The 27,894-nt window shown below is 36.7% G+C and overlaps 3 protein-coding genes across 3 annotated transcripts in view; 2 read left to right on the top strand and 1 right to left on the bottom strand.

Moving 5' to 3' along the window:
• Positions 1 to 307: 307 nt before the first annotated feature.
• Positions 308 to 10,214, top strand: KLHL30 (kelch like family member 30). The gene is made up of 4 exons (XM_072407774.1): positions 308 to 401; positions 6,137 to 6,958; positions 9,067 to 9,226; positions 10,082 to 10,214. Exons 2-4 carry the CDS (start codon positions 6,188 to 6,190, stop codon positions 10,189 to 10,191), a joined length of 1,041 nt encoding a protein of 346 aa, XP_072263875.1. The 5' UTR covers positions 308 to 401; positions 6,137 to 6,187; the 3' UTR covers positions 10,192 to 10,214.
• A 4,981-nt stretch (positions 10,215 to 15,195) lies between these two features.
• Positions 15,196 to 22,680, top strand: ERFE (erythroferrone). Its single transcript, XM_072410113.1, has 9 exons — positions 15,196 to 15,329; positions 16,790 to 16,972; positions 17,779 to 17,890; positions 18,782 to 18,926; positions 19,190 to 19,274; positions 19,617 to 19,725; positions 20,413 to 20,494; positions 21,317 to 21,395; positions 22,449 to 22,680. Exons 1-9 carry the CDS (start codon positions 15,204 to 15,206, stop codon positions 22,545 to 22,547), a joined length of 1,020 nt encoding a protein of 339 aa, XP_072266214.1. The 5' UTR covers positions 15,196 to 15,203; the 3' UTR covers positions 22,548 to 22,680.
• An 821-nt stretch (positions 22,681 to 23,501) lies between these two features.
• Positions 23,502 to 27,894, bottom strand: part of ILKAP (ILK associated serine/threonine phosphatase) — a gene marked incomplete in the record, with an annotated part of 14,127 nt that continues 9,734 nt past the window's right edge. The window contains 5 exon segments of the mRNA XM_072407772.1: positions 23,502 to 24,151; positions 24,232 to 24,313; positions 24,612 to 24,731; positions 25,419 to 25,540; positions 26,943 to 27,030. Of these exon segments, the coding sequence (XP_072263873.1) occupies positions 24,011 to 24,151; positions 24,232 to 24,313; positions 24,612 to 24,731; positions 25,419 to 25,540; positions 26,943 to 27,030 (553 nt within the window).

Raw genomic sequence — 27,894 nt, 5'->3', positions numbered from 1 at the left:
TACGATTTCGGATCGCGAATACGAATGCGCGACCGATAATCCGATTCTGCTTGATGAATCAGGGTCATAATGTAGAAACAAAGTGCTAGCTATTCAAACATTGGTATCTTTGTGTTTGGAATTACGTTTTATGCTACACATGCTTTAAGTAAAATGCTGCTTCATGACAGAGCCTGGCCAAGAGCCTGGAAGTATTTGTGGGTACAACATGAACCATCCATGGAGGGGCAGCTGATAGGGCTGAGGAATGTGAAGGCCTGACTGTCACTGAGTGGGTGATCTATTAATAATCCCAGGGAGCTCTGGCTTCAGACACACACTAGAAATACTCCATGGAAGTGCCAGAAGAGCACAACTGAACAGCTAGGCGTGCGGACAGCCATACACAGCCTCCAGATCTGGTGAGTTATGGGTATCAATGGAATGGTTTCTAAAACTACCGAGAGCTCATAGTGCTTCTCCAGTATTGCCAGGTTATCACAACTGTCATATTTCTAGTTTACCATCTGCCAGGTTATTTTTAAGAGCAGCATTACATATTCACTAACAGTAAACACGTCTTGAAGACATCTAGGCTGGGGAAAGCTATTAGGTTTGTACTGAACTTGCACCTCATTTTTTAAGTTACCACATCCTGGTAAATATTTTATTTTTGATGATTCTACAAGGGGTTGATGAATGGCATCTTTATTTGGTATCAGACATCAGTTGGAGCCCAATGTCTGTGATGCATAGTTGAGGAATTAGTATTTGATTTAAAAAAAAAATAAATCCAGACAGGTTACACAGACAGTGGCATGAAGAAAAGATGTGCACAACTTCACCAAATAGTGAATTACATAGTAACATCTGCTAATAGAGGCTCTACTTTCCTTCAAATGAATATATTTAGGTATGTTTTTTCAATCCATCTGGATTTAAAAATCAACACTAAACTTTAATTTTGGATATACCTGGAGGGGCTTACGTTGTCTGTTAAGTTTATCCACCATAAAATGCTGTATTAATAAATCACAAATGTTATTCATATCTACAGTATTTGTATTGGTATACTGAAAAAAAAATGGTTATATAGATATTGTGGTCATCATATAAACATGGTCGCCAGAAGAAACAGAAAGTAGTAAGGAACTCATCACTATGAATGTTTTATCATTTGTTACTAAGTCTATGTGCCTGGTTCACATCCTTATGTGGAATGTGATGGGGGATGTCACAGCCTTAGGGCCATGAATAATAAAAAATAATGTTGGCCAACAGTCATCCTTTTGGAGATAAAAGTGCCTTATTTGTATCCTATATGATGGTTTGTATAAGAGTAAAGCCTTGTATAGACATCTGATTCGATTATTTAATTTTTCATGATCATTACCTGTGAAAGATGAATTGAGGAGCGATGCATACACAGAGTTGTTCTCTGGAGAGGAAAGGATGAGTGAGTGGCACGCCACTGTGCTCTCCTCCACAGAAACGCACAGTGGTCTTTCATTAGATGATGAACAATGTTGGGCGACTGCTGCAAACGATCTTTTCCCAATGAAACAAGCACCCATTATCATACTTATGTATATAACTAAAGTCGATATGATACTGTGTTAAAAAAAAATTATAGTTAGTGAATAGAAGGGGGGCTGTTGGAAGTTGAAAGTTCAGAGGGCTATGTAAAGAGTTTCTTTCCATTTGTATCCTCACTGTGGGGATCTCCCCTTTCTTCCTGTTTGGGACAGAAAGCAATGTATATCACTCCAATGGATACAAAAACATTGTATTGTTGCAGAAAGGTTAAACCTCTGACAAGTTTGTAATATATGGGTGTCACAGAAAGGGATTAAAGGAAAATCTCTTTGATAGAGTCAGAGACAGAGGAAAAAAACTTGTCAGAAGTAGAAACTTTTTCTGAATCTGCTTTTTGGTTGGAGGTCATCTTTAACCCAAAGCATGTTAAAAGAAATTCATAACTTTGAAAGGCTTTATTACCACACAACAATGTAATCCTTTAAAACAGCCTTTTTCCATCAATTTACACCATAGCAGCCCCTAAAAAAATTCCAGCTCTTGGGAAACCCCTGCTTAAACCAATGCTGGCACACCCTCATCTGGTGATAACAAACCCTACAAGTCTTTAATAGAGCTATTTCAGCTGAAGCTTTGTAATGGAACCAAACTAGAGCAAAGCTGGTAGCAAAACCTTTTTTTAGTACTAAAACATTGTTACAATCTTACAATATTATTATATGTGTGTTTGCCATAGTTTATGTATTTTTGTTTTTCCGCTCTATGAATGAACGCCGACTACATAACGCCGGTAGGTTCCACCATACCGAGCATAGCAGCTATTCTTGACCAGGGTTCTGTAGTGCTCCATGGTTCCTCCGGAAGTTAGGGGTTCCTTTAACTGTGGCTCAGTGAGCTCATATTTGATGATGCCTGCATAAATCTGAGGCCAAAGCCATGTGGCAGGTCCAGCTGCATGACATCTTTCAGTTTTCTAGTAGAGTGTCATTCTAGCCACAACTGGGACACCAAAATAAAATAAATTATTTCCACTGAACCCTAAACAATTTGTTTTAGTTGAGGTTCCCTGAGACCTGAATATAATTCATGACATCTTGCAATGTCTATAGGTAGCTAGAAAACTGCTGGTGAAGATAGGGCTATCTGAGCTCTAGATTTTATGATAATGTATCCATCCCTTTGAAACTTTTCACAAATCTTCCAACAAAGTTTACTGACTTCTGACTTATTTTTTTCTGGGTTGATAGGAGCCAGCAGAATGATTGAAAAGTCAGCTCCCAATATATATGAAAAGTACATATCCAGGTTCCCTGCATTAAGCACCATGCTTGTGGGTGTTTACACCTGTAGTCTCCACCTTCTACAGACAATGGTGTGGCCGCAAATGAAAACCTTCTGAAGTGTTATAAGGTATTTTTAGGGGACTAATTGAACCCCTATTTTTAGAGCAAAAGGATAAAAGAATGTATCATTGAGACATAAAACAAATATGATTTTGTTTTTGTCAAAGTTGTTTGCAGTTGACAACTGTGACGAGCGCCCTCAGCCCATACCCCTGAGCATAGACTTTCCATTCTTTTCCTTTCCTCTTCATTTAAGCATTAGACTATTTAAAAATATGGAAATTTACCAGCATGTTGCTAATTATTTCCCAAATGATTTTACCACTTTCAGCCTTTTTATTTCCTTTATACAGCATGATCAGTTTTTTACAAAGCCATTAAACAGTGGAAAATTATTACAAACAAGTACTTAAAGAATGACACGTATAGATCACTCAGCAGCCAGAAGATAAGGGCTAATTCCACTCCAAGCTAAAAAGATGTCTTATATCTCTGTCTCTTGAACAAACACTATTGGGAAATATGTGACCTCTTCTCTATATCCTGTACACAAGAATGCCAGACTTTTTCTGGAAATTATTTTTACCCATCACTCATCTGTAGCGATTAGGCCTGACACAGTGTGAAGGACTGCAAGTGGATATAACTCTACAGGACCATTGTGTCAAGCTTTCGTTGTTTTATCTAATACAAAAATTATTAAATGGATCACAAAATGCTGATGTATTGGTTTACTGTTTTGGCTCCATCTGCAGCATGAATGATTCATCAGACCTGTTTCTAAAGATGAGCTTTTTCATGGTAGCCTGGTGGTTTGTTCAGGCTTTTATCCTCCGTTTTGTTTGTTTTATGTACTATTATTATCATCTCACATTTTTTGATCTCCATGATCAATATTATCATCATCCTGGATTTTGTTGCAATATTTACTTAAAAGATTTTCAGACAGTACTTTTCTGAGAAAAATAAATGATAAATGTCCTCAACCTAATGGCCAGCATCATCTAACCCATATTTTGTAATGAATGTTGCCAGCTTCTTTGATACATACATTTATCCTAATAAAAACAAATGATCAGGTATATACAATTAGTGACAGGTCAGATAGAAGAAAGCTCCATATGTTAGTGGTCAGTAAGAAGAAAGACCCCAACAGTGATGGTCAGTGGGAAAATGTATTTGGTTATTGGGATAAAGGCTCCTTACATTGGCAGGGGGAAGAATGCACTCCATGCTATTGGTCATTGGAAACCATGCCTTCCTTTAAGCTGTGTACAAATGCTAGCTTTTTGTCCCCTGAAATGAACATTCCATAAAATCGTGCACAGCTGCCTTCCAATGTCATTTAGGGGTCCGTCCTGCCAGATCACTAAGGCTTTGTTGTGCAGTGCAGTTTAGGATATGCATGGACATCAGACATTGCATAGTCCCCACCTTTTTAAAATGCATGTAGGTGCATGCATTTCTATCATTTTTTTGTACATTTATCAGGATGCATTGTGGTTATCCATCTGGTTTTATTTGTATGCACTCAATGGTAGTTATTTTATAGGTTTGCTCCTTTTCCTGACAAAATCTTTTTTTAGAGGGACTATAAAAGAGAGAAGAAAGAACTTTTTAAAACCTTTTTAGGTCTTCCACACCGGGGATCATTTTTTCATTGAAGTAGAAGGTATTTGTGTCTAATGGAACATTATCTCCACCCCCCTTTGCTTACATAATCATAACACAGAAATATCATTATTAACCTTCATAAAGCAGCAAAATATTATGCCACACTGTACATTATGTATCATAAATATTTTCAGTTTAGGATCCTTAGCAAAAGTATTGAGATATGTTTTAGTTTTTTAAAAAATAAATCTGCTACAAAGTGTGTACAATAGCTAAACAGGCTACAGAAAAGCCATATACTAATTAAACACAGCTTCAAAATGTGCAGCTAAGCTGAATAGCATCATAAAATTTAAATGAGAATGTTCTTCCCATTGATTAAAAAGGTATTGAGAGCATGTAAAACAATAAGCAGGTAACAGTGAGAAGGGGTTCCACTCAAAAAGATTTACAGCATCATGACTTAGGTCATCTCATCAGATCTTTATTTTTGCAATAGGGAGACACACTCTTATAACTTACTGCAAAAAAAGAAAATTATGGAAAATTATTTTAGGAATGGTACATATTTTATCTTATCCCACATATAATATATGGATTATGGATTAAATATGTCAAAAGCTCGGAGAACGGGGTAATGAGTATTATATGTGGGATAAGATAAAACATGTACTATGGCTGATAAATCGGATATGCTGCACAATTGGTTCTGGAGAACCAACAATCATTTGTAAAATGTTATGTATGTTACCCAATTGTAAAATACTCTGTTGTAAAAACATACCTAACCCTGAGACTTTTTATTGGCACGGCTATGCTGGATGTGATGTCATCAGCCCTAGCTGTCATTAAAAGGACACTCAAATGACGGGAGTATTATTATTATTATTATTTTTATTAATATTATTATTAACAAACTGGATTTATATAGAGCCAAAATGTTATGCAGCGCTGTACATTAAATAGGGGTTGCAAATGACAGACGAATACAGACAGTGATACAGGAGGGGAGAACCAATAGCTTACAATCTAGGAGGTGGGGGAATTAACAAACAGTAGGAAGGGAGATATGTAGTGGTGGAAAGTAGTGTCAGTTTTAAAAGACAGAAGAAGACGGGTGAGCAAGTTTGAAAAAATGGGTTTTGAGTGTTTTTTAAATGAGCAGAAAGTAGGAGCAAGCCGAATAGGACAAGGAAGACCATTCCAGAGAGTTGGGGCAGCTCTAGAGAAGTCTTGGAGCCGTGTGTGTGATGAGGTTATGAGTGAGGAAGTCAGAGTGAGGCTGTACACCTAGCAAAGTGAAAATATCTCCCTGCAGGAGATAGTTTACTTAGATTAGTAAGTGAACCATTCAGTCATGTGCAAGTAAAAATGTCCTTGAAGAAATTGGCTATTTTTTGCAAAGTACACCAAGCTACATACACTAAGCTAAGTAAATTATCCTTGTAAAATGGTAATTTTCCTTTCTAGATTTACGCCCCACATTTATTTAGTAAATCACATTCATTCTGATAATTATCAGCCAGGTTGCTTTATTCTGGCTCACTCTTCATACTGGCTTTTTCAGATTCTCCAGAACCAATGCATGGATTCATAGTGAAAATTCAGTTATTCTTCATCCTTTACAGATAATGACTTAATTTCATTTTTTTATTATTTTGCAGAACTGTTGGTCAATGTTTGTCCTACTGTGGTAAAGATTTTGAGAATAAAGCATGGTGAGGAACATTGATGATCTGGAATTCTGCCTCCCTTCTCATTCAGACTCTATACTGTCGGGCCTGCAAGCTCTTCGTTTTAACCCCCAACTTTCAGATGTCACCCTCCTGGTTCAAGGAAAAGAGTTACCTTGCCATCGGGCTGTGCTGGCACTATGCAGCCAATATTTTCATGCCATGTTCACTGGAAATTTCCAGGAAAGCATCGCCGCTCATGTGGAGATCAAAGAGGTAGACGCTGACCTCATGGAGACACTAATTAATTTCTGTTACACCGGTCATCTCACCATTAATCAGAACAATGTAGAAGGACTTATTAGTATTTCCAACCAGCTTCATTTTCCTGCTGTGCGAAAGGTGTGTATTCGTTATCTGCAACAACAGATGGATGCCACAAATTGCCTGGGTATCTGGGAATTTGGCGAAACACATGGTTGCCCTGAGGTGACAGCAAAGGCCTGGTCTTTTCTACAGGAGAACTTTGAGGCAGTATGCCAAGAGGAGGAATTCCTACTTCTGCCTCCTGAGCGTTTGCTTCAGTACTTGGGTGATCCTTTATTACAAGTGAGAGAGGATCTAAATAGGGCAAAGGCCGTACTTCAATGGGTCAGACAAGATGAAACAACCAGATCTCCCTACCTGCCAGAGCTTCTTAGTATAGCCAGGTTGTCAAACTTAACCGACCACTGTCTACAAGAGCTGGAAGCGGAGCCATTGATCAGTGAATCAGAGCCATGCAGAGTGCTGATCAGAAGAAACCTTGGAAAGGTGTGTAATAACATATGTACTGATCACTTGGATATAGATGCTTTGTGTAATGTTTACTTACTACGTATTATTAAGGCTTATTGATATATTTATATAAAATCAGTAACCTTAGTCATACTGCATTTTTTATACAGGAAATGTTAACTTACACACATTAGGTTAGTTTTGCCTCATTTAGAATTTATATCAAACAAGCTTTTAAAAACGAATGCTTTATTATTAGTCCTCAGAACAGTAAATAGATATTGATAACTAAAGGATATAGCATATGCCCAGGTAAAATACAGCTGTCAGGGGATCATAAAAAAAACTCATATTGTGTTTGGAAATATACATTGTATTTGTCTAGTAAGGCATTGGATTTATACAAACAAGTTTTATTTGGAGTAAAACTTATTTTTCTCATCTTTATCATATTTTGTGTTTGCCAAGTTTTTAAACTTCACTTCTAATCACCGTCTCAACCGGGCATTTTTCAGTAGAATTAGAAATTAGGAAAATACTGCATGGCACCAGGCAGTAAAAATTCTTTAAGTCTCCAAGGTTCTCTAAGAGCATGATAAGATCATTAATTAAGTGAACAGAAAGACATGTTAATAAAAACTGCTATGTAAACATTTTAATTGTAAGGGTTAAAAATGACTTCTTGCAAAGAATTGTACCTGCCAAAGGTCTACTGGAGATGACTCTCTGAAAAAAGTAGTTCAGAGAGTTATGGTAATAGAGGGTCGTGGCTCTTGTTCTAATGGAGCAAAGAATAAATACGAAGAAGCTAAGTTTTTTCATGTATTGCTCTGTGAGCAGTGAGTTGATAACAAAGGTAAGTGATTGGGAGACTAGCTCAGCATAGGGGTGTATGGAGCAAGATTCAAGTTTGCAGGGAAGGAGAAGGAGGTTTGAGGTTATATTTAGGTTAGTGACTAGAGTTCTGCTTTAAGTAAGCCATTACAGGGCATCACTCCAACTCCAATGTTTCTGTGGCATTACAAAAAAAATACAACACTATTAAATTACACTACTTATTAAATGGTCCTTGGGAGTTTTCCTGGAGGGTATATGTTGATAATCAAAAGTTCTAACTTCTCCAATGAATTCAATAATTCTGCCATCTATGTCAGCCTTAACATCCCGAATCACAAAAGGAACCAATTAGGTGCTAAAATCCCCACCCATAGTTGTAACTGTAGCTTAGTGTAGCGTTCTTGTTAGAAAAACACTGACATTTTTGACGTGAGATTACAACACACAGATTAAATCTGTGTTAAATTTAGTATAACACAACTGCCAGTCCTCATTTAGCTAAAGAATTTAATCCTTTTGAGGAGCAGTAAATTGTATTGATTATTGGTTACTGATGGCACTAAAAAGCAGTTTCTTTCTGCAAGGCATTTCTTAGCACCAACTAAATATTACTCAAGTATAGATAACTATATTTTTCTAGCTCACTTGCAATTTTTTCATATCAGTAAGTGGTTCATAATACAATACTGCTATAGAGAAGCTGTTTACATTAATAATGATGTAAGGTGGATGCAGATTAGGAAGGCTTTGACCTCATCATTATTGACACCTGTACAAGAGTGTGCACATCACCTGTCTATGTCTCTTGACCTAGGTCACTCTGTGGTTTCCTTTCTCTCTCTGGATTTAAATCATTTGTAACCTGTCACATCTGAGCCACCTTTCACTGGAGTTTAACCCTACTAAATTTGTGCTGGTTATGTCATGAAGCATCAGTATCAGCTCCCGCACCTCAACAGACATTACACTTGGATAACCTCATGGGGATGTGCTACCCTGGTCACCTGCTCATGTTATCATCAGACATCTTACTAATCTTCCTAACTGTATCACCTCTCACACAACACCTGTTATCAGTTACATTTCGTGTCATATTCCCCACACCTGTCACCTTTCAAATGTGTGTCACTTCTCACAGCTATGACTCTTTTGTTACCTGTGCTAACACTGGTAATTATATATGCATTATTAAATGCTGCAACAGGATTATAGACAAGGGCAATGAAAAGGTTATAATGAGATGTAAGCCAAATGGGAAGAAGGTCATGCATGGTTTTATTCCCTGAGTCTTTTGTCTTCACCTGCAGGTGACAAAGGAACATAGAGAGTCAGCTACAGCTTCTCTTCAGCAAGTGCTGGTGGTTGTAGGGGGAAAAGTACTGGAGGAAGAGGAAGAAGATGGTGATGACGATGATGAAGAACAACTTAGGACAACACCTAACTTTGCTTACTATAATCCTAAAACCAGTGAGTAAAAGTAACCTTAACATTATCAGGCTAATCATTTTTACACAGCATAATTGTTAACATTTTTTGCAGCACTAGAAATGGCCATTGCCTTGGCTACTATAGTTTTGCTTGTAGTAGTTTGGTTTACATAATTCACTGGCACAACCTAAAACACAATTGTGGGTGAAAAACAGTATATACACTATATCATTATAAATATATATCACATATAAAACTTGTTTTTTGTACCACTTCACACTTGTGGGCAAATTATGCAGCAGAAATGTAAATAGCAAGGTCAAGACTCTTTATAGATCAGATAACATACAATGGTCTGCTTTGTCACTGCAAGTTTGTGATTGATGGACCGTACAGTACAGTTAAATTGCATATTTGCATATAAAGTAGAGCACACTCCTAAGCTATGTACACACGCCAGTCGTTGTCGTCTGAGACAAATGGTCGTGGTTGTCTTGGACAAAAATCTAGCATGTACAATGGTCCCTAATGTAACAGAGTGATCCTCCCGGCAGGTAGCTGAATGATCAACAAGGGACAGCTACTGACATTTCACATATGAGAGGACACAACGGAGTTCCTCCAAATCAACCCACCCCTTCCTGTCTCTATAGTACTAAACAGAACTATGTTTCTAGCAGTTGTTTGTTGTACTTTCACTGATCAGGAAAAATAATTTCCATTTGACAGAACAGTAGTGTGTGTAAATAGATTTTCATCTTTATATGGTAATTCATATTTGTTCTTGATAATAATTGTGTACCATAATATGTTTATGTATAATTCATGTGTGGCCAGGGTCTACTGTTGGTGTCAATCTTTGGCTATTCTGACATGGTCTTATGTTTATAACAGAGATGTGGATGGCTCTCCCAGATTTTCCGGATTATAATAAATGGGGATTCTCCATCACCTCCTTGAATAATGATGTCTATGTTACAGGTCAGTATGATGGCAGTTTGTAAAGAGTATAGCCTACCATGTGCATTAGCTTTAAGTCATTTGTTTGTAAATGATGCTATGACTAAAGGATTTGTTCTGTGACTTTCTGCACCTGACACACGCAATGCCTGTTTTGAGCATAGTCTATGAACGTCTTACCATGTAATCCCCAAAGGAATCCTAAATATGAACTTCAGCTGGCCTGCCACTGCATTGAAAAAGCGCCGCTACTACAGTTCCCAGCATCACTCGCATCTTTAGACCAGGGAGCTCTCTGCCTATACGTGGCCCTGCATTAGACTTTTTTATAGATGCTAGTATTGGAGAGAACTTTAGTAGCAGCGCTATTTCTAGCATTTCTAGCCTTCCCCCTGAGCTGTACATTTCCTTGCTACTCCAAGGCATGGACTTGAATGGTCGGATTTTCATAGAAGGATATTATTAATATTATTGTTAGCCTGTGCAAGAAGGTTACCATTGAAACTAAAAATTTAAAATAATTAAAAATAAAAAAAATCTTTTGACTTATTCTCTAATATAGGCTTTTTCCAGATTTTAAGTGAAGCAAAACCTTTTTGTTTCCATATAATAAAGGTTTTTATATCTAATGAGAAGAAAAACTTAAATTTTTCAAAAAATTTCAAGGTTAGCCCGCGACTTTGTATACATTTTTAACTTTGGCCCACTGTGTAATTGAGTTTGACACCCCTGTGCTACTGTATAAAGAGTAAAAGTAATATGTATACTATAACATGTGGAAATTATATGAAATATAGATTTTTGCTTTTTCATCTATATTTACCTGTGCAGAGGGTTAGGAGATTTCATTAGGAAGAATATATAAAACAAGGTAGCACAAGAGTTATCAGAATTGCTTTAGGGGGTAGAAAGTCGGTTTCAATGGTATACAGCTGAAAATGATGAAACTACACATAGCTTACGGTCATTTTTAAAAATCTTTTTCAGGTGCAGCTGCTGCATACCCTTCATGAAAATGGAGGCATGACTTCTGTGGGGTCACGCATCTATGTGACAGGTGGCCATTGGCATGGCATGGCACGTGAGTACAGTGTGGTAATGGAGTCATATGACAGCAGTAGTGATATATGGACTCGAGAAGGAGCCCTACCAAGTCGCTGGATGTACCACTGCACATCTGCCATCTTCATGGACACCTCTCGTTGGGCCAACATATTCCGAGGACAATCAGATATGGAAGTTTGACAGAACATCTCAAAGACAAGATAGGCTTTATGTCTCACTACAGAACTTTCTATATTACAGCTTTCTGTGGCGATCATCTGGATAAAATCCATTTACTGCTGATTTTAATTCATTTCACCAATGTGATGCCTTCTAATCAAAACAGGGGAATTCCATTGTCATTATTGCTAAGCTAGTTATTATTGTTGTATTTATATGCTTTTATATTTCAGATTTTATTTAGTACTATGTAGAAAACACGGAATATCGTATTTGGCTATGTGGTTTGTACTGCAAAATATGAATACATAAAATGCACTGAAACGAATCAGGTTGTGTCTTGTTCATAATAGGGTAAAAGGTAACATCTTGGGGAAACATTGTGTAAATCTGTGGTGGAAATATTGGTAAATTTGTCTAATAAATACGTACATGTTACCTGAAGATGAACTGGAAAAAAGGCAGGCAGTAAGAACATGACTGATAGCCATTATTTTCTGTGGGCTCCTTGCAGCTGATCTTTTCCATCTTACTAAATCAAGCCCGGTACAGACGTTAAACGGACATCAGATGATTGCGACTGGAAAGTGGAAATCTTCTGTTAGGCTGTACACACAGCACCCATCTGTTCTATTGAGAGTTGAGGTGCATGAGGGACTGGCAACCTGCTGTGCTCACCTCCATCGCAATGCACAGCAGTCATTCCAGCTTGGATGACGAGGGATCACTGTACATGTCAGATTTTTGCCCAAGACCCAACCGTTTATGTTGGGTGAGAATTATCTGACGTGTGTACCTTGTTCTTCACTGTGCCCCTTCCTCCATATTGAATAGAATTGGGTAATAAAAAGTAGTTGAGCTTGGACCAAGCATGAGTAGCCACCATGCTCCAGTCACTGTACTAAAATATTATTCAATAATCACTGTACAACAAGTTAGAGTCACTGTTGCAAATACCAAAATAACACCCACATAGGTAAAAAGAATGCAGATCTAAAAAGGAACCTACCATGACTAGGCTTACACAGGAATCCGAAAACAATGTCTTTAATGTCATTTTACTGGCTTCCTTATGAAGGGTTTTTTGCTTTCAGTTATTTTATTTAGTTATATTTAGGTATAACTAAAACCAGGCTTACACCTTACACTCTTCTGCTTCAACACTTTGTGATACTTATAAACTTAGTTTATTTATATAAAAATTAGGATTAATTCAGAAAGGTGCATGAGATTGCACTTTAGCACTACACAATGTATAATCACTGTAGGACCCATCAATTTCATAATTTAAAATGTCATTGCTGCAACCAAGAACTTAGGTTACCACAAATATTTAACTCTGTGGTAAAAACAATCTTTCTTGCACAACATTTAGGCTTGTGCACATTAGATATCTGGGGGTTGTATTATCTGCCAAAGGATTTGTAATCCTGCCCTCCCACTCATGCGATTTACACAGCTCTGCCACCTAGCACAGCTAGTTTGGAGATCTGACTTTTCCCTTTTTTGGTTAGATAATGGCATGGAAGTGTGGACATGTGTGTGTTGAAATCCTGCATAACACATCGATAATTGTGGTAAATAACAAAACCTGAAATTCCAACTGATATTCCAAATCGCCTACATACATATATGTACACACATTTGTACATACATATAGGTATAAGCTTGCTAAAATGTTTGTAGATCTTTTCAGCAACTTCTGTGCTTCATAAAAGCTTACATAGCCAGGCAGCTCATACCACTATCCTTTCCTGACAATGGGAGAGCATTCATTGAATGATGGGGCTGGTTATCCTACGAACACCAAGACTGCAATAGTGAATGTCGCTGTCCTGGGTATGTAGTCATGCTGTCATGTTAGGCTGGAAAAATTTTACCATTCTATCTAGCAGTCCATTTGATCATTACATCAAATCAAAATCCTAAATTTATGCTCTATTTCTCACTTATATCAACCAAAACAGATTAATATGGAAGTGGAATTAAATGAACCTTGATCAGTTAAGTTGGAAACATTTCTGTCAATTGTGTAAGTATCTGACAGGTGTGAGAACTCTCAATCAATTTCTGTATGGATGAATTTTGGAGCATACATATGAGCTTATTTTCATTATTTTAGAGATTAATCGGGTGAAAAGTAGTAGAAAAAAAGGAATCATTGATAAAAATTTGGTCAAACAGTGGATTGTGGTGAGTGGTAGTAATGTTTCCATTTTCAATCAGTTGACATTTATATCACACAGATTTCGCTGTGTTGTAATACTATCAATTGATTTTCAATTATTATATTGACATTTATATCACATAGATTGAATTGAAAATCCATCAAACTAAAGTCAATCCATGTATAGCTAACTTTAGAGGGGAGTGTGGTATATGCCTGTCATTTTGATTAAAGTATATAGATTAAGTAGCATAATATTATTTTATCTTGTTTTGTTTTAATGGTTTTACAATACATATCTTAAAAAAATCAATTCTATACTTTCTACTTTGCTACACCTATGAAAGCAGATTTTTGAGCGGTTTCCTCACAACAAACTGCAAAATCTTTTTATTGGCGATTTTTAATTTTGAACATCAGGAACATGTTGAATTTAAGTGCTTATGCAGAAGGTAACACATTCTCCTATTGCAATGACCATGGATATTCCAAATTCATGCACTAAATTAATGTCAGTTGTTTTGAATAATGTCATGGACTAAAAGCTGTTTCTGAGACCTGGTGTGGACTGTGGAAGCGACAGGTAAATACACTTTTAGGAGCCCAATCTGGAATAGAATGAACAATACACAGTTTGTTAGCTTTCATGAATTCTCCTGTTTAATGCCTTTCACATGGCACAGGAAACGTTTGTCATCTTTGCCATATTTTCTTATAAGTCATATACTAGAAGCTTATGGATACATGAGGCCTACTGGCAGATCATTCATTTCAAGGCTGCTACGCTCCTGCCTGTTGACATAAGTAAATTTTGACACCAGCTTTTTTTACCAATGGTTGTTTATTTTGAAACTAATCAGTTGTCATGTACTCACCACGCACATTTTGGCCTTTATAAAGTAAATATAATTCTTCTAAAGAAAGACACTATGGCATTTATTGTCCTAATTTCTAAAAATCAGAACTAAAACGGAGGAGGATATGTACCAAGCAAAGTCTGAGTGCCCTTCAAGTTGTACACGGAGAAGAAAAAAAGATCACTTCACAATTATTAGCACAGGCAGGTTTTCCAATAAAACAAATGTTGATGGAGTTCGGTTTCATAAGTTTCCTTCCAGGAGTACATGAAATAAATGGAACATTGGTTACAAGCAAATAGTGAGTCTTGTGTGATATTAGGGACCACTATATGTAACAAGCTAGATTCTCAAACGTTACACACTTACAAGTTTCCTCTTACTCTGTTTCTTGGAATAAAGTCCCAATTACACTTTGAGCTTCTCAATGTGCGCGTGTGGGGCGTAGGATATACTGGACTGTTATCTAAACTAAGAGGACAACGCAGCTACAAGATACTGACAAAGCAGAGACAGCAGCCTAGAGGAAAGACAGAACACATAGACTGGAGAATTTATTTTTTCTAAGATTTGATGTCAGGGAAATATCCTTTTATTAGGATCATTGCATTGTTGTATATTTTAACAGCAAATTAAAGATATTTAGCAAGATAGTAAAAAGGCTTAGCATCGCAGACACTTCTTTAGAGCTTTTTGCACATACACTTGGGAAGCATGACCACACTTGAATAGATTACTGCATCGCAATCTGAATAGTGGATATAATACAGGATTATTTATTTGAAGTGACTACCAGTGTCCCAGTGTTATGGATGCAAATGGAAAGCCAATCCCTCTGCGCTGTGTGCTAATGACTATCAGTATGGGTGTGTTACTGGTTCTTCTCTGCGCTGGACCTGCCTGCACCCATAAAAACCGGGCATCAAAGTTTCAGGTATGTGCCTTGTTTGAATTTGCACAACAATCGAATGCAGTTCCTATATATCTTCATATATGTAATAATGATCAGTCTGTTGTTGAATTATTAGAGGCAGGGCCCTATAAATAAAAGGATGTCATCTCCTAAAAAAAATTTAGGAGATCCCTTTATGGAAGTACATGAAGTTGACCATTGGACTGGTTTGGTATAAGGCAGCTACAGCCTCAGAAACCCACTCAGTTATATGTATGGTTTTCTACGTTTTTAACATCTTGTATTGGGAAGATGTCAAGGTTACTACTACTTATTTCTATTTTTGGAATTTCTAGTTGTCTGTCTATCATGCTTACCAACATTTTCTATACTAATTGAATGAGTATGCCAATCAGGAATACCCACTTTATTCTGATCCAGGAGAACTATTCACTGACATCAGATACAACCAAAAAAAATAGTATTTTAGATGGAGTTCAGCAATTGTTGCAGCAATTTTCTTTGAGCAGTTTAGTTGATATAAAAGTGATCTTTTGTTTTCACTAGTTTAAGAATTAAGACAGGGCATGGTCATTACTTATAGACTTTTTATCAAGTAAGTCGAATGTTTTGCCTACCATTATTGGAAGTGGACTTAGAATAACTATAATACATAAAGCAGTTTTCATCCAGGAGCATAGTGGAATAGCACATATTGCCATAGGCAATATCTATCTACAGATGCTCTGCAACATCCAACTATAGGGTTGGGCTTCTCGGGCAGTACTCTCCTCCTGAAGGCTACACATCTCTGAACCAGTGAACATCAGTATCTTATGTGAATGGCTACAGCACATTATATTATATTATTAAAACCCTGGAAGTGAATATTTCCAGATTCTTTTTTTTACAGACTAATTCCAAGACAATGAAATAAGAATCACTCATCATAAAATATACATATGAGGGGTATGTTCTTATCATATATTAGAACTGAATATGCATTTTGGATAAGCCACAAAACATCAGAAAAAGCTCAGGTAAACATAATTGTATATTTACCATCTAAATGAGAACCTTTACTAAGCTCAGCTTGGATAACCTTGTTTAGTCAATATTGCTTTTCCGAAAGAAAAGTTAAGGATTACTATACCTGATGACTCCAAACTGTTTGTTAATAGCCAAAGCTTCCACTGCAGTCCTTTGTAAATGCAGATTGTCCCCTGAACAGTATTGCCTAAAACAAGAGAACACAATTTGCAATTTCTGCAATCTGCAGTATAAAAAAATGTCAAATGTATTTGCTGTGATTATAAATACCTGACTGCCAAGTCTACAAGTGGACTAGCATCTAACAGAAATCAGATTGCTGCTGTTCAGTGCAGAAGCATAAAAACAAAACGTAATATAATATTTTTTACACTGTTGGTGTTTCACAACACTCGGTAAAATTACCTAGCACCTGTGTTTCAAGTTGTATTATTTTCTTATTTTTCTAATAGGAAAACCTAGTCACAATCCTGCCTTCACTAGGGCTTCCAGTGCTAACACCTCCACAGGGGAGAGAGCCAACATCAGAGCTGATAGACAAGAAGAGGCCCCCATGGCCAGCTCGATATACCTGGCTGATGTTTTCTGACCATGCTACAAAAACCAAGAGGAAAGGACACGATGAATCATTAAGAGTGAGATATAAATGTTTACTACATTGTCTTAGTGGAGTTATACTTTTCTACCTATAGTTACTAAGCAAGTCAGAAACCTAATTTTCAGTGCTTGTACCCTCCCCTGGGAGAAAAATATAATTGCATTTCTTCTAATTCTTAACAATAGAAATATGTTCAATTTTCTGGGCTGGTTATTTACTGCCTAGTAAATAGTTGCAGCCCTACTTGAATTTTTAAAAATACCTTTGTAAAGCACTTTTTTTTAAAGGACAATGTTTATCCCCTTACTGACCTTAAGTATTACCTTTTGGAGCCATTTTTTTTAGCTGCCTCAACATATAGCTGTGGCCAGATGTTCCATTCTGGTAAATGCCTATTTACTAATAATCTCCTGAAAACTGGAGTTTCAGGATGAAACCTACACATACACTATGTGATGTACTAGCCCAGATTTAGACCTGTGACCCCAATACAACAAAGCAAGGATAGTAGCAACTTATCCACCCTAGACCCTACTCTGATTGCTAGGCTTTTTTCTAATCCAAAAAAAAAATACTATGATGTAGGTGCAATGTCTGCAAATGTCCAGCAAAACACTGAAATATTCTGTTTAACATCAGAAAATCCCATTCTTTGTCAAAGCAACCTAAAGGAATTGTTAAAATATGCATAGTAAACAATAAAACTGGACAGGAAGCCTTAAAAGGCTTGGCAGCAAATTAAAATATCCCTAAAAGATCATTTTCTTTCTTTCTTCAATGGCAAAACTAAACTGACAGTTGCCTGGGTGAAAAAAAATGCTCATCTACATTGTGTGGTTTCAGCACCATCATCCAGGCCCAATTGGTGCTCCTGCACCTCCAAGACATCAGAGTCACCATGTGAATCATTTGTTGCGGGAGAAGAAGCTGTCACAGTTTTTGCAGCTATTGAGTGGTGAGTACAAATGTTGCTATTTTTTTTTTTTATAAATCTAATAAATAAATAATAATGCCATATTTAAACGTAGGGCACTTATAGCCTATCTAAGTACTTTAGGAGGGACATGTGTAGGAAATACAACCGTTGCCCAATTCATGCCGTGAAAATCCAGGTGCAAAACTCTCAGGACATATTTAGAAACATGAAATCTGTAAAAGCAAAGCTGTTGCTAGAAAAAAATTGAGCATAACAATGCATCCTATAAAGAAGACAGATAATACTTCTTTGTGTGTACCCTATCTTTGCTTCTGAGATACCTAAAATAGGTACCTAAAAAAATCTTCCATGGCACACATGCCTTTCCAGTGCAAGCTTATTGTGTTGTTTTACCCGGTATTACCCCATACTGTGTCATGCAGGGGTCAGCACATGTAGATGTGCATAGTGCAAAAGATAAGCATGCATCTGACAAACCCGGGAGCAAGTCAGATGCAGGGAATTTTTTTTCAATTACTGTAAACTCTGTTAAAGAGCGAGGATCAGCTGTCTTCAAATGCTTTGACATGTGAGGAAACTACTGCAACTGTCGCTTCCAGGGGTGTCAGATGCTTTGAACCCTTTTGCAGTTCCTCACCCTTGCCCCCATGTCAGCTGTTTTGTATTAGGGGCTGATGGCAGTATCAGATGGAATGTTTTAGTCCTTCAACAGTTTACGGTCTAAAAAAAAATTGAATAATCTATTGCATTGTACTAGGACCATTACTTTCTGGTTTGTTATACATTGAGTATGTTGCCAGCCTTTTTATAACATTGACACCAGCAAGGTGACGTTTACAGGCAGATAACATTATTTTTCCCTCAACAATACCTTTTATGAAGTAGTGCAAATGTTTGGTTTCATAACAGATACTTTGCTGAGACAAAAACACAGGGAGACCACCTCAAATTACGGACGGGCCCCAGCTGTTCCCCCTGCAAAATTACATATTGCGTTTACCTGCAAAACCAAAAATGACATTCCACTGGAGCCAGGAGAAGTGAGGGAGCTGCAGCTCTAGGAAATGGTCAGTGTTTACAAACCTAATTTTATTTTGTATAGGTAAAAACATTCTAGATATATATAAAAGAAATCAAAATATTCTATTGCATTTTTTTTTTGAGTAGATTTTTCCTAACTTACTGTATGTTCACTATGAAGGAAGCAAAGAAAAATCTTCCCATCAGGCAGCAAACTTAAAGAATATGTTTTAACTGCTCTTATTTACATCCATTTAATCCAAAGTTTTTTTGGTTGTTGTAATTGATGCCAATTAGTGGGTCTCTGATCCTGGATAATGACAATATCATCGACCTGGATAACGACAATATCATCGACCATAAGGCACACACTAAGCCAGTGGTGATAAAATGTCCTGAGAGAATTCTCTGCTGCTGATTTGATTGAAAAGGGTTTATATATATATATATAATTAAAATGTAATAAATATAAAATCCACTACTTGGTCCTAACAGAACATCCACTAATTTCTGGTAGTGGTAAAGTTCCTATAGTATTTTTCTACATTAGAGAGCTCTTCGATCATTTTGATTAAGTTTTTGGATTGTTATCAGTGTCCTATCCTCCCGTTTCATTGTTTGTCTCTGTCCGTCATTTGCACCCCCTATTTAATGAACAGTGCTGCGGAATATGTTGGGACTATATAAATACTGTTTATTATAATAATTGTATGTTTGTATGTAGTCTGATTTAGAGGGCTCATTCTACAGAGGAGCTGGGCTAAACCTCACCAGTGGTCGATATACTGCTCCTTCCACAGGACTCTATGTGTTCTTTGCCAGAGTGCACATTGGTAAGTCAGAGGCTGGGGACAATGGACTGTATTTTCATTTTAAAAATTCCAGCTTTCTTGACTCAATATGGCTATTCTGATAAATGAAATTGTCATATCGTGTATAGTTTATTTGCCAATTTATCACGTTCAAGGACTAATAAACCTGCAGATAGCTTATAGTCTTATTCGCTCAGGTTCTATCTATTAGTTTGAAAGAGCAGCAACAGCAGCCTTCATGTTTCTCGTACAAGCGAGTAGATATATTAATAATATACTACCTATTTTATTTTTTGTAGTTGCTCAAAGTTAGGTTAATTTCATTCATGCCTTTTTTTTTGAGCAAAAATGTTTTTCTCTCTTGCAATTCTAACGAGCACCGTTTGTATTATGTGCAGTGCAAGTAATCTTAGGTTTTGGTTGCTGTGAGCAAAAGACATCTATTTTCCAATAAGTCATAGTACTGGTTAGAGAAGAGAAAAGATTGTATTCACAACTTAGGCTGGGGTCCTTCGTCTACAGAGAAAAATATTTCTAGAGCAATGTTACTCTGTCATGGTTGCCTTTAATGTTATTAAAAAATAAATGCAGAGATCAATAAAACATGAGCCTCATCTGTCAATAACTCCTCATGATTATTCCTTATTTTTATAATCTTTTATAAAATGAATGGGTACTTTAACAGTTTTCAAATGTATTATGTTACAGATTTTCAGAAATATACAAATGAGCGTCTTCAAGGTTTTCTGCGTATGCAGCTCTGTATACTTTCCCTGTGTCAGGACAAACTGTAAGTACTTCATTATCATTATAATCCAAAGTTTACCAAAAGGCAAATGTCCAGTAATTTGAACCTTTCTGTGTTAGGATGACAGTAGACAACAACCCACTTTAGTAACTTATTACAACTTTGAATTATTGAAATACACTGCTAGCATACCTACCCTAAGATTGAAGTCTGGTGTTTAAAGAACTAGGAAAATCCATTTATTGAAATACATTTTGAATGGGTGGTTGCTTTAAAGGGTGTTTCCTATTTGCTTGGATTTAAAATGTACCCAATAAGCATCTGGGCTCTTTATCAATAAATTCCCACAATCCTTGCACACCAGCTTTATTTCTAAACAGAAAGTGTCATTACTGGTAGACAAAACATTTATTAGTAGCCTAAACCCATGTACAGCCTCTTTATTGCAGCTCTGACTGATTTGGGTTGTAGGGTCTGGGAAGTGTAAATGAATCAAACACCCTAGGCATATTTTAGAAACTAAGGTCCAGAATTTAGAGAAAATTTTAAGAAAAAAAGTCAAGGAACAGACACAGAATCTCAGTAAGAAGTTGGTTGTTACTATATATCTCTAACAAACAATATTAAAATTAAAGTCTGGCACAGAAATGATTAGACATCTGATAATTCTAAACCATATTTGTGGTTTTAGCACTTTTAGGGACTACTAATAAATCTGCAGATAGACACATTTATGGTTTTATTTCTCTCCTTTTCAGAGGTGCCAGGACAATAAATACAGATCAGAATTGTAAATTTGCTTTAGAATCTATGTTTATGAGGTTAATTATGGTTAACCTTTAAATGATTGACTGCTTTTTCTAGCTCCCTGGAACATATTTTCAGCTATACAGCCAATGAGGTTGCAACCACAGTAACTCTGAATGGAATCTTAAACATACAGGTAAATACCAAAACACCATAGAATATTTTGAAACTACTTCCACCGTGTCACATAGTTCCGTTGAATTGCATTCAATTTAGGGTGGTAAATCACTGCTCATATTTCTCAGTACCAAGATAGATTCAACTGATTTGTCTTTATTTTATTAATACATTTCTGCTGCTGCCTATCAGGCACAGAAGAGATGATCAAAAAAGATCATAAAATGCTTTGGTCCTAAACTAAGCCAAAGACCACCAGCTACTGTGTACTAGCACTTGCTTTTCAGAAGCTACATTTGTTTCCTGCCTACCAGCAGATTGCTTAATTTGGTTGTTGGGATGGGGCTTTGAAACGATCAGCTATTGTCTGTACGGCCTACTGAATGTTTTGTGCGTAAGACCAAGCACAAGCAAAATCACACATTGCCAATTTTACACATGACTGAACGTTAAAATTCAAACTCACAAAACATAGCATCTGGGTTTTGCCCTTCCAAATTTTTTATTTTCCCCAGTGACAAAGCAATCTAAGAATTTAATTTGAATGTGCCCAGCAGAGAAATTTTAGTGAAGTCTATTCTATCTGAAAACACTTGGTGGATTCCCACACCTCAAGAAAAAATGCAAAAGTGTGAACCCAGCCTAAAATATTTGCACATATACATTGGTGTAGAAACTTCTGTAACCCAGATGCTCAGCAAAGGGCCACTGTGAGATCAATTATGTTGCCTGATCAAATCTTCTCTCACACACTGATGTTGTGAAGGGTGTTGTTACACACAAGACTAAATTATCCAGTGATTATATTTCAATAATGTGTTTGATGAAAATAGGGATCCAATTTTTAGATCATTCAACATGCCAATCTTCTTTACAGACAAAAAAATGTTACCTTACCACATTCTTATCCTTGTACAACCCCCATATCATTTTGTGGTTATCCTTGTACACACCCGATATCATTTTGTGGTTATAACACAACAATGCTCTATGTCCATGGCTGAAAAAAGACCTCTACAGATAAACCAGCAAACTAGTCTTGCATGAAAAATAATGTGTCTGTTCTTTCCAGGCAGGACAGTATGTGTCACTTTTCCTGGAAAATAAGATGGAGTCTTGGATTGTACTTCTAAAAGGCTCAGATTTCAGCGGAGTTCTGCTCGGACAATGATCTACAATAAGAGTGGGACTGGAGCTCACACTGCAGTACAGTATACAGTTACTGTACAAACATCTATAATAGTATTACCAGCTTAAACCAATTACTCTATTCTGTCTACAATAAATAAACCCATTACATAAGACTTGTGTACCTGCTGAAAGAAAGTGACCAAACATTTTGCAAAAAAAAAAAAAAAAAAATAGTAAAATGTATGTAAAAAACTTGATATTTGGCACGCCCTCATGTTACATTATTGTGCCGTTGTGAGTTAAGGAAATTGGATATGTTTAACTTCAATGTGATTACATATGTTGTAATAGAACTAAACAGTAAGGTTTGCTATTTTGTGTTACTACCTTTCTGAAACACTACACAAAGAAGGGGTTGAGTTCTTAGGGATGAAACACTGTTTTCACACACATTTTTAGTATTTCTCTGACAGCAATAAATTGAACCAAGGAATGGTTTATAAAGGGTTACACATTCACTGTTTAAGACACAATCTGGCCTGAATGTGGCCCTCAAGGACTGAGTTAGTGGGTGATGTCATGATTACAAGGAGATGGCTACTGAGCATTGCCTAGGATCTTCTTGACAAGATGGGGATTTTACTCCCCACACTACAAGTCACGGGAGAGAAGTGTATTAGCTAGAAGAAAATAGTTATACATACTGACAGGGCCTAATATGAGTATCGGCATTAAATATAGGTCTTCCTCATATCCAGCCAATACAAAATATAATGCTTTTTTTCTGGGCAGGAGGGTGTACATCAAAAAGCAATACTTACGTTTATCTATGCTCCAGTGGATGTTGGTGATTCAATCATCTTCTTCTCTTATACCCTGAAATGCGGGCAGATTTTTAACATTACCTGCCAGTGGTATAGATTACCACTACCAGAACTGGTGGGGCAACAAATTATTGTTAAATATTTTTTCTGTATTTAAAAAAAAAAATAAAAAAAAAAAAAACAAAAAACAAAAAAAAACAGTGTTCTGCCCTGAATAAACTGAAGGGGAGTGAACACCCAGCCACGAACTAAAGTTCATTATGCACAAGCTTTGTAAAATGTCCTCCAGTTATGCCTTTCAGGTAACAAATTACAGAGTAATGCAGTTGGAGTAATGGAAAAAATACTACAAAGCAAAACATAAAAGTAAAAAAAATATTACCTTTAAATTAACAAGACCACAAATGCAAATGGCAAACATTTCTCCCCATAAACTCTATTTGCATAAACCATATATAATGGGATTTCATCCAAGAATGTCCGGATCTGAACGTAAAAACAGAATGTAAAGATGAAAAGTTCTTCAGTATTGGTATGGCAATCCTCCATAAGGTAACGGCATTGTGAGTCATGATACATCAGCTGTACAACAGACTAATAGTTTTAGTACAGTGGAAGTTGTAGTTGTTGAATGAATTATGAATTTCCCAGTAACATGCCGTTACCTATACCATGGGTATCAGTGTTGAATCTGTACAATGAGTATGGTGACATTGTCTGCTGCACCTCGCCGCACGGCTTCATTAGCAAGGCGATGGCAGGCAGATTCATAACGCATGTCTATGTCTCCAGGACCTTCTTCTGCCTGGGTACTTTCATCCTATGAAAAAGGATATTAGAGGAAAGTCATTAGGAACACCAAGAACTACACATCATATTTAACAGGAAGTGCATATTTACCTGCACTTGGCTCAGGATGAAGTTTACAGCTTCTTCTGCTGAGAAGGCTTTGAAAAGACCATCACATGCCAGCAAAACAAACCTCAAAAAACAAAAAACAACTAAGTTTGAACTTTAGTACTATGACAAGTAAGTAATCACTGACAACAATAACTTGTCTGTAAGGCGCATTCTTCTACCATGAGCTTCAGGAGTAAATATTTTCGGAAAGGTTTGCATGGGATCCATTTTTATTTTAAAGTGGTTTCAAAGGTTGAGAAAGCCTGATCTAAATATTGTAAAGCACTTCTAGTTAAAACAAGAAGCAGAGACTATTGTAAAACAAAAGAAAAAAAAAAGGCAATGAATGGAAGTAATATCTCACAGAAGATGCTACTTACCTGTCACTGTTAGTTATAGGACATCTCTTAACATCTGGGGTGTTGATGACACCACAACGTTTAAACTGTCCATCTCCAAGTGAGCGGGACACCTCTAATACACCCAAAACTCTGCCATCTCTGTGGAACACATAACAAATGCGATTTTAAAAAACAAACAGCTTTGAAACAGCATCTAAGCAAAAAACACACACAACTGATAGAATACAGCTGATTGTCTACAGATTTCTACGTCAATGGTCAGGATGGGGTGTAATGTAAAGCAGTAAAAGGGTACATCAATGCATTCATTGTCTTTTAAAGGCAAGTGCAATTCTGATGAAAATTTTGTTTTTGTGTATTTGTAGACATGTGGAGGAAAAAAAAAAGGTTGAATTTGTGCATTGTGTGGTTCCATAAGGCAGAGTAAGATAGCGTGGAGTCTTCTGTGAAAGTGATTGCAGTAGGAGGCATCTTGCTCTCCATATGTTGGTGAAATGTTTTCTGTAAATTTGACCCTCGGGCAGAGCAGCAAGTGTAGTGTGGCTTAGACTGATAACTGCCTGGCATTTCAGGGAAATTGCTGATTCTGCAGAACACTGTACACACCCCAAAGCCAGGGGCTCCTCCACCCAGCAGAGCAATGTGATAGGAAGATTGAAGACAAACACTATTAAGTAACACTAGAGATATGTCAGATACAATCTGACAATTTAATCATTACTTTTGGGGGAGTTTTACTTTTGTAACAAGGGGTGTCTTACTGCATGGCAGAATTGAAGATCCTGTAAATGGTCTGTATCCAGTTACACCAATAACACTGCTCACCTCACATTTCCCCCTGCTCTTTGTATTCTCATCCGTTCTTCATACTGAGTGGGATTGTGTTCTTTACTCAAGCTTAATACAGTGGGCTTCTGCGTTTCCTCATTCATCCTACACATTATCGCCTGCACACAAGGAGATTAAAAAAGAAAATAGAAATTTAGACAATGCCACTGGTTACCTGACTTTGTATGTACAATTATCTTCTGTAAAACATTCCCACATTTGTTTCAAAACAAATTATTGTAAATACATTTTAGACAACAATCTGATGCCTACAGTGTCTTTAGATAGCCTTGTAAATAGAACTTTGATGTTTGTGCCTGGTTATAACACTTTAAAAGAACCACAAGTAAAATGGGTAGTTTTCATTTTCATTTAATTAATTTGTTCAATAATTCTTCATACTAGACTACAGGCGCTAGGCCCCTGATTTCTTAAGCATCTTCACCACTACAGAGAAAATACATTATAATAAATTACATTCACATTATGTTAAACTATATTTTTTAACTGTAGAACCCAATGTAAATTTTACTTCCAGCTTCTCAAAGTAGCATTTTTCTCCCCAGATTGCCCAGATAAATCTCAGATTGCCAAAACCAACTTCTAGATTTAGATAGCTGAACAAACCTTTGTGGTAACATGCACACATCCCTACATTCTGATTTGACACGCCTCAGAATATTTCATTAGCATTTCCAAAACATTGGGTGCAGTAACTCCTATACTATAGTTGACCCCCTTCCAAAATCTAAAAGAAGACCTATCATCACATTTTACATTTACATTACATTAAGGAAAATTAAAGGTCCCTTCCCCTTGCCTTTACCACAGCTGTCACATATCCCTACATCACATATGCCAAGGGGCTGCGGGTTGCCCATTCTAAGCATGCCTAAGATCAGGCATTGCATCATTAGGGGCCTTCCCATAATTGTAAAAAGCTCTCAATACCACGCATGCACACCAAGATCGGTATTTGTTTTTTTAATACATTTGGAGGAGGACACATCACCTGATATTGCATCAGAAAAACCTGGAAGAAAGAAGATGGCAGAGTTGGATAGAACAGCAATTCCCAAAAAGAGGGAATCCAAGACTGCAGGATTCGCTGGGCTTGTTTTGTACATGGCTTGAGTGCTTTTAACAAGTAACTGCCTCCAGTTCATAAGATATTATTGATAAGATCACAGAACAGCTTTCAGAAACTGCTGGCCAGGCCCACACATTCCCTCCAAACTCCTATTACTTTCCATAGAAACCTCTACATATGATCTTTTACTCTGGAGCCTAAATAGAACAGAATAAAAGTTTATGTGCTCAACATTCCAAAGGATTCTTACAAGCAATTCTCCAATATCTTGCTAGATTGGAGACAAGAGAATACAAGATTAGGGACAGAATGCCAAATCACTACAATATAAGTAACTGTAGTTAAACTTTACTAAAGTCAAGATCTATGGTTTTATCAGTATTTTATTAGTAAGTGTCCTTTTATTACCAAAACCAAAGTTATTAACTTACTCTGCTGTCCCCGAGATTGGCTATATACAAGTTGTTATCTGCAACTAATACACAAAGGGCGGTAGTCCCATCCTTCCATGCTGGCTTCCTGTATACAAAAAGCAACAATTTAGGAAACAATCTATGTACATACATTTTGACTCAAGAATGTAAGTAAATGAAAATTGAACCTATTAAACTATGGTATACTAATAAAGTAATCCTTCTTCGGTAGCAAATCAATTTAAAAATACATGCAAGTAATGGGGATTTGAGGATTTACTTCAGTAAGTGGGACTTTCAAGGCCACCAATACTCAATAAACAAATTCATATACTGTAAATCAAAACAATATCTATATTCAATCACATTATGAACATTTACGACACATTTCACGGTTTAAACTGATTCTTCAGGACAGAAAAGGAGACAGAAATATCTGAAATGTGTTTAAAATGTGTCTGTCGCACATTTTAGGTTTTAAGGTAAATGTTCTTATTGTGATTGAATAGATATAGTTTTGATTTACATATGGTATATAAATTTGTTAATTGAGTATTAGTGGCCTTGAAAGTCCCATTTATTGAGGCAAATCCTCAAATCCCCATTTCTTGTCCACATAGGGATTTGGCCATGCATAGGCCACATAGGGATTTGGCCTAAATTGTGAATATTGCCTGAATGAACTGAATTTTACTCTATTACTACCCAGTATTTATATAGCGTCGACATATTACGCAGCACTTTACAAAGCCCATAGTCATATCACTAACTGTCCCTCTAAGGGGCTGACAATCTAATGTCCCTACCATAAGGAAATTTTTTCTGGGAAAGCCAATTAACCTAAATGCATGTTTTTAGGAATGTGGGAGGGATCCAGAGTACCCTGAGGAAACCCACGTAGTCTCAAGATACATACAAACTCCTTGCAGATAAGAGTCCTGGCCGGGATATGAACCTGTGACCTAGTGAT

The sequence above is a fragment of the Pyxicephalus adspersus genome, chromosome 4, assembly GCF_032062135.1.
Source record: "Pyxicephalus adspersus chromosome 4, UCB_Pads_2.0, whole genome shotgun sequence".
Classification (NCBI taxonomy): Eukaryota; Metazoa; Chordata; class Amphibia; order Anura; family Pyxicephalidae; genus Pyxicephalus; species Pyxicephalus adspersus.
The sequence above is the reverse complement of the archived record's forward strand: the minus strand, read 5'-3'. Positions and strand labels throughout refer to the sequence as shown.

Excerpts from the sequence above, each read along its gene's own strand:
- KLHL30 (XM_072407774.1), top strand. The coding sequence starts at position 6,188 with ATGGTGAGGAACATTGATGATCTGGAATTCTGCCTCCCTTCTCATTCA. Across the intron at positions 6,959-9,066 it reads TCAGAAGAAACCTTGGAAAG|GTGACAAAGGAACATAGAGA; the intron begins GTGTGTAATAAC and ends CTTCACCTGCAG. Across the intron at positions 9,227-10,081 it reads TTACTATAATCCTAAAACCA|AGATGTGGATGGCTCTCCCA; the intron begins GTGAGTAAAAGT and ends TGTTTATAACAG.
- ERFE (XM_072410113.1), top strand. The coding sequence starts at position 15,204 with ATGGATGCAAATGGAAAGCCAATCCCTCTGCGCTGTGTGCTAATGACT. Across the intron at positions 17,891-18,781 it reads GTTTTTGCAGCTATTGAGTG|ATACTTTGCTGAGACAAAAA; the intron begins GTGAGTACAAAT and ends GTTTCATAACAG. Across the intron at positions 20,495-21,316 it reads TCCCTGTGTCAGGACAAACT|CTCCCTGGAACATATTTTCA; the intron begins GTAAGTACTTCA and ends TGCTTTTTCTAG.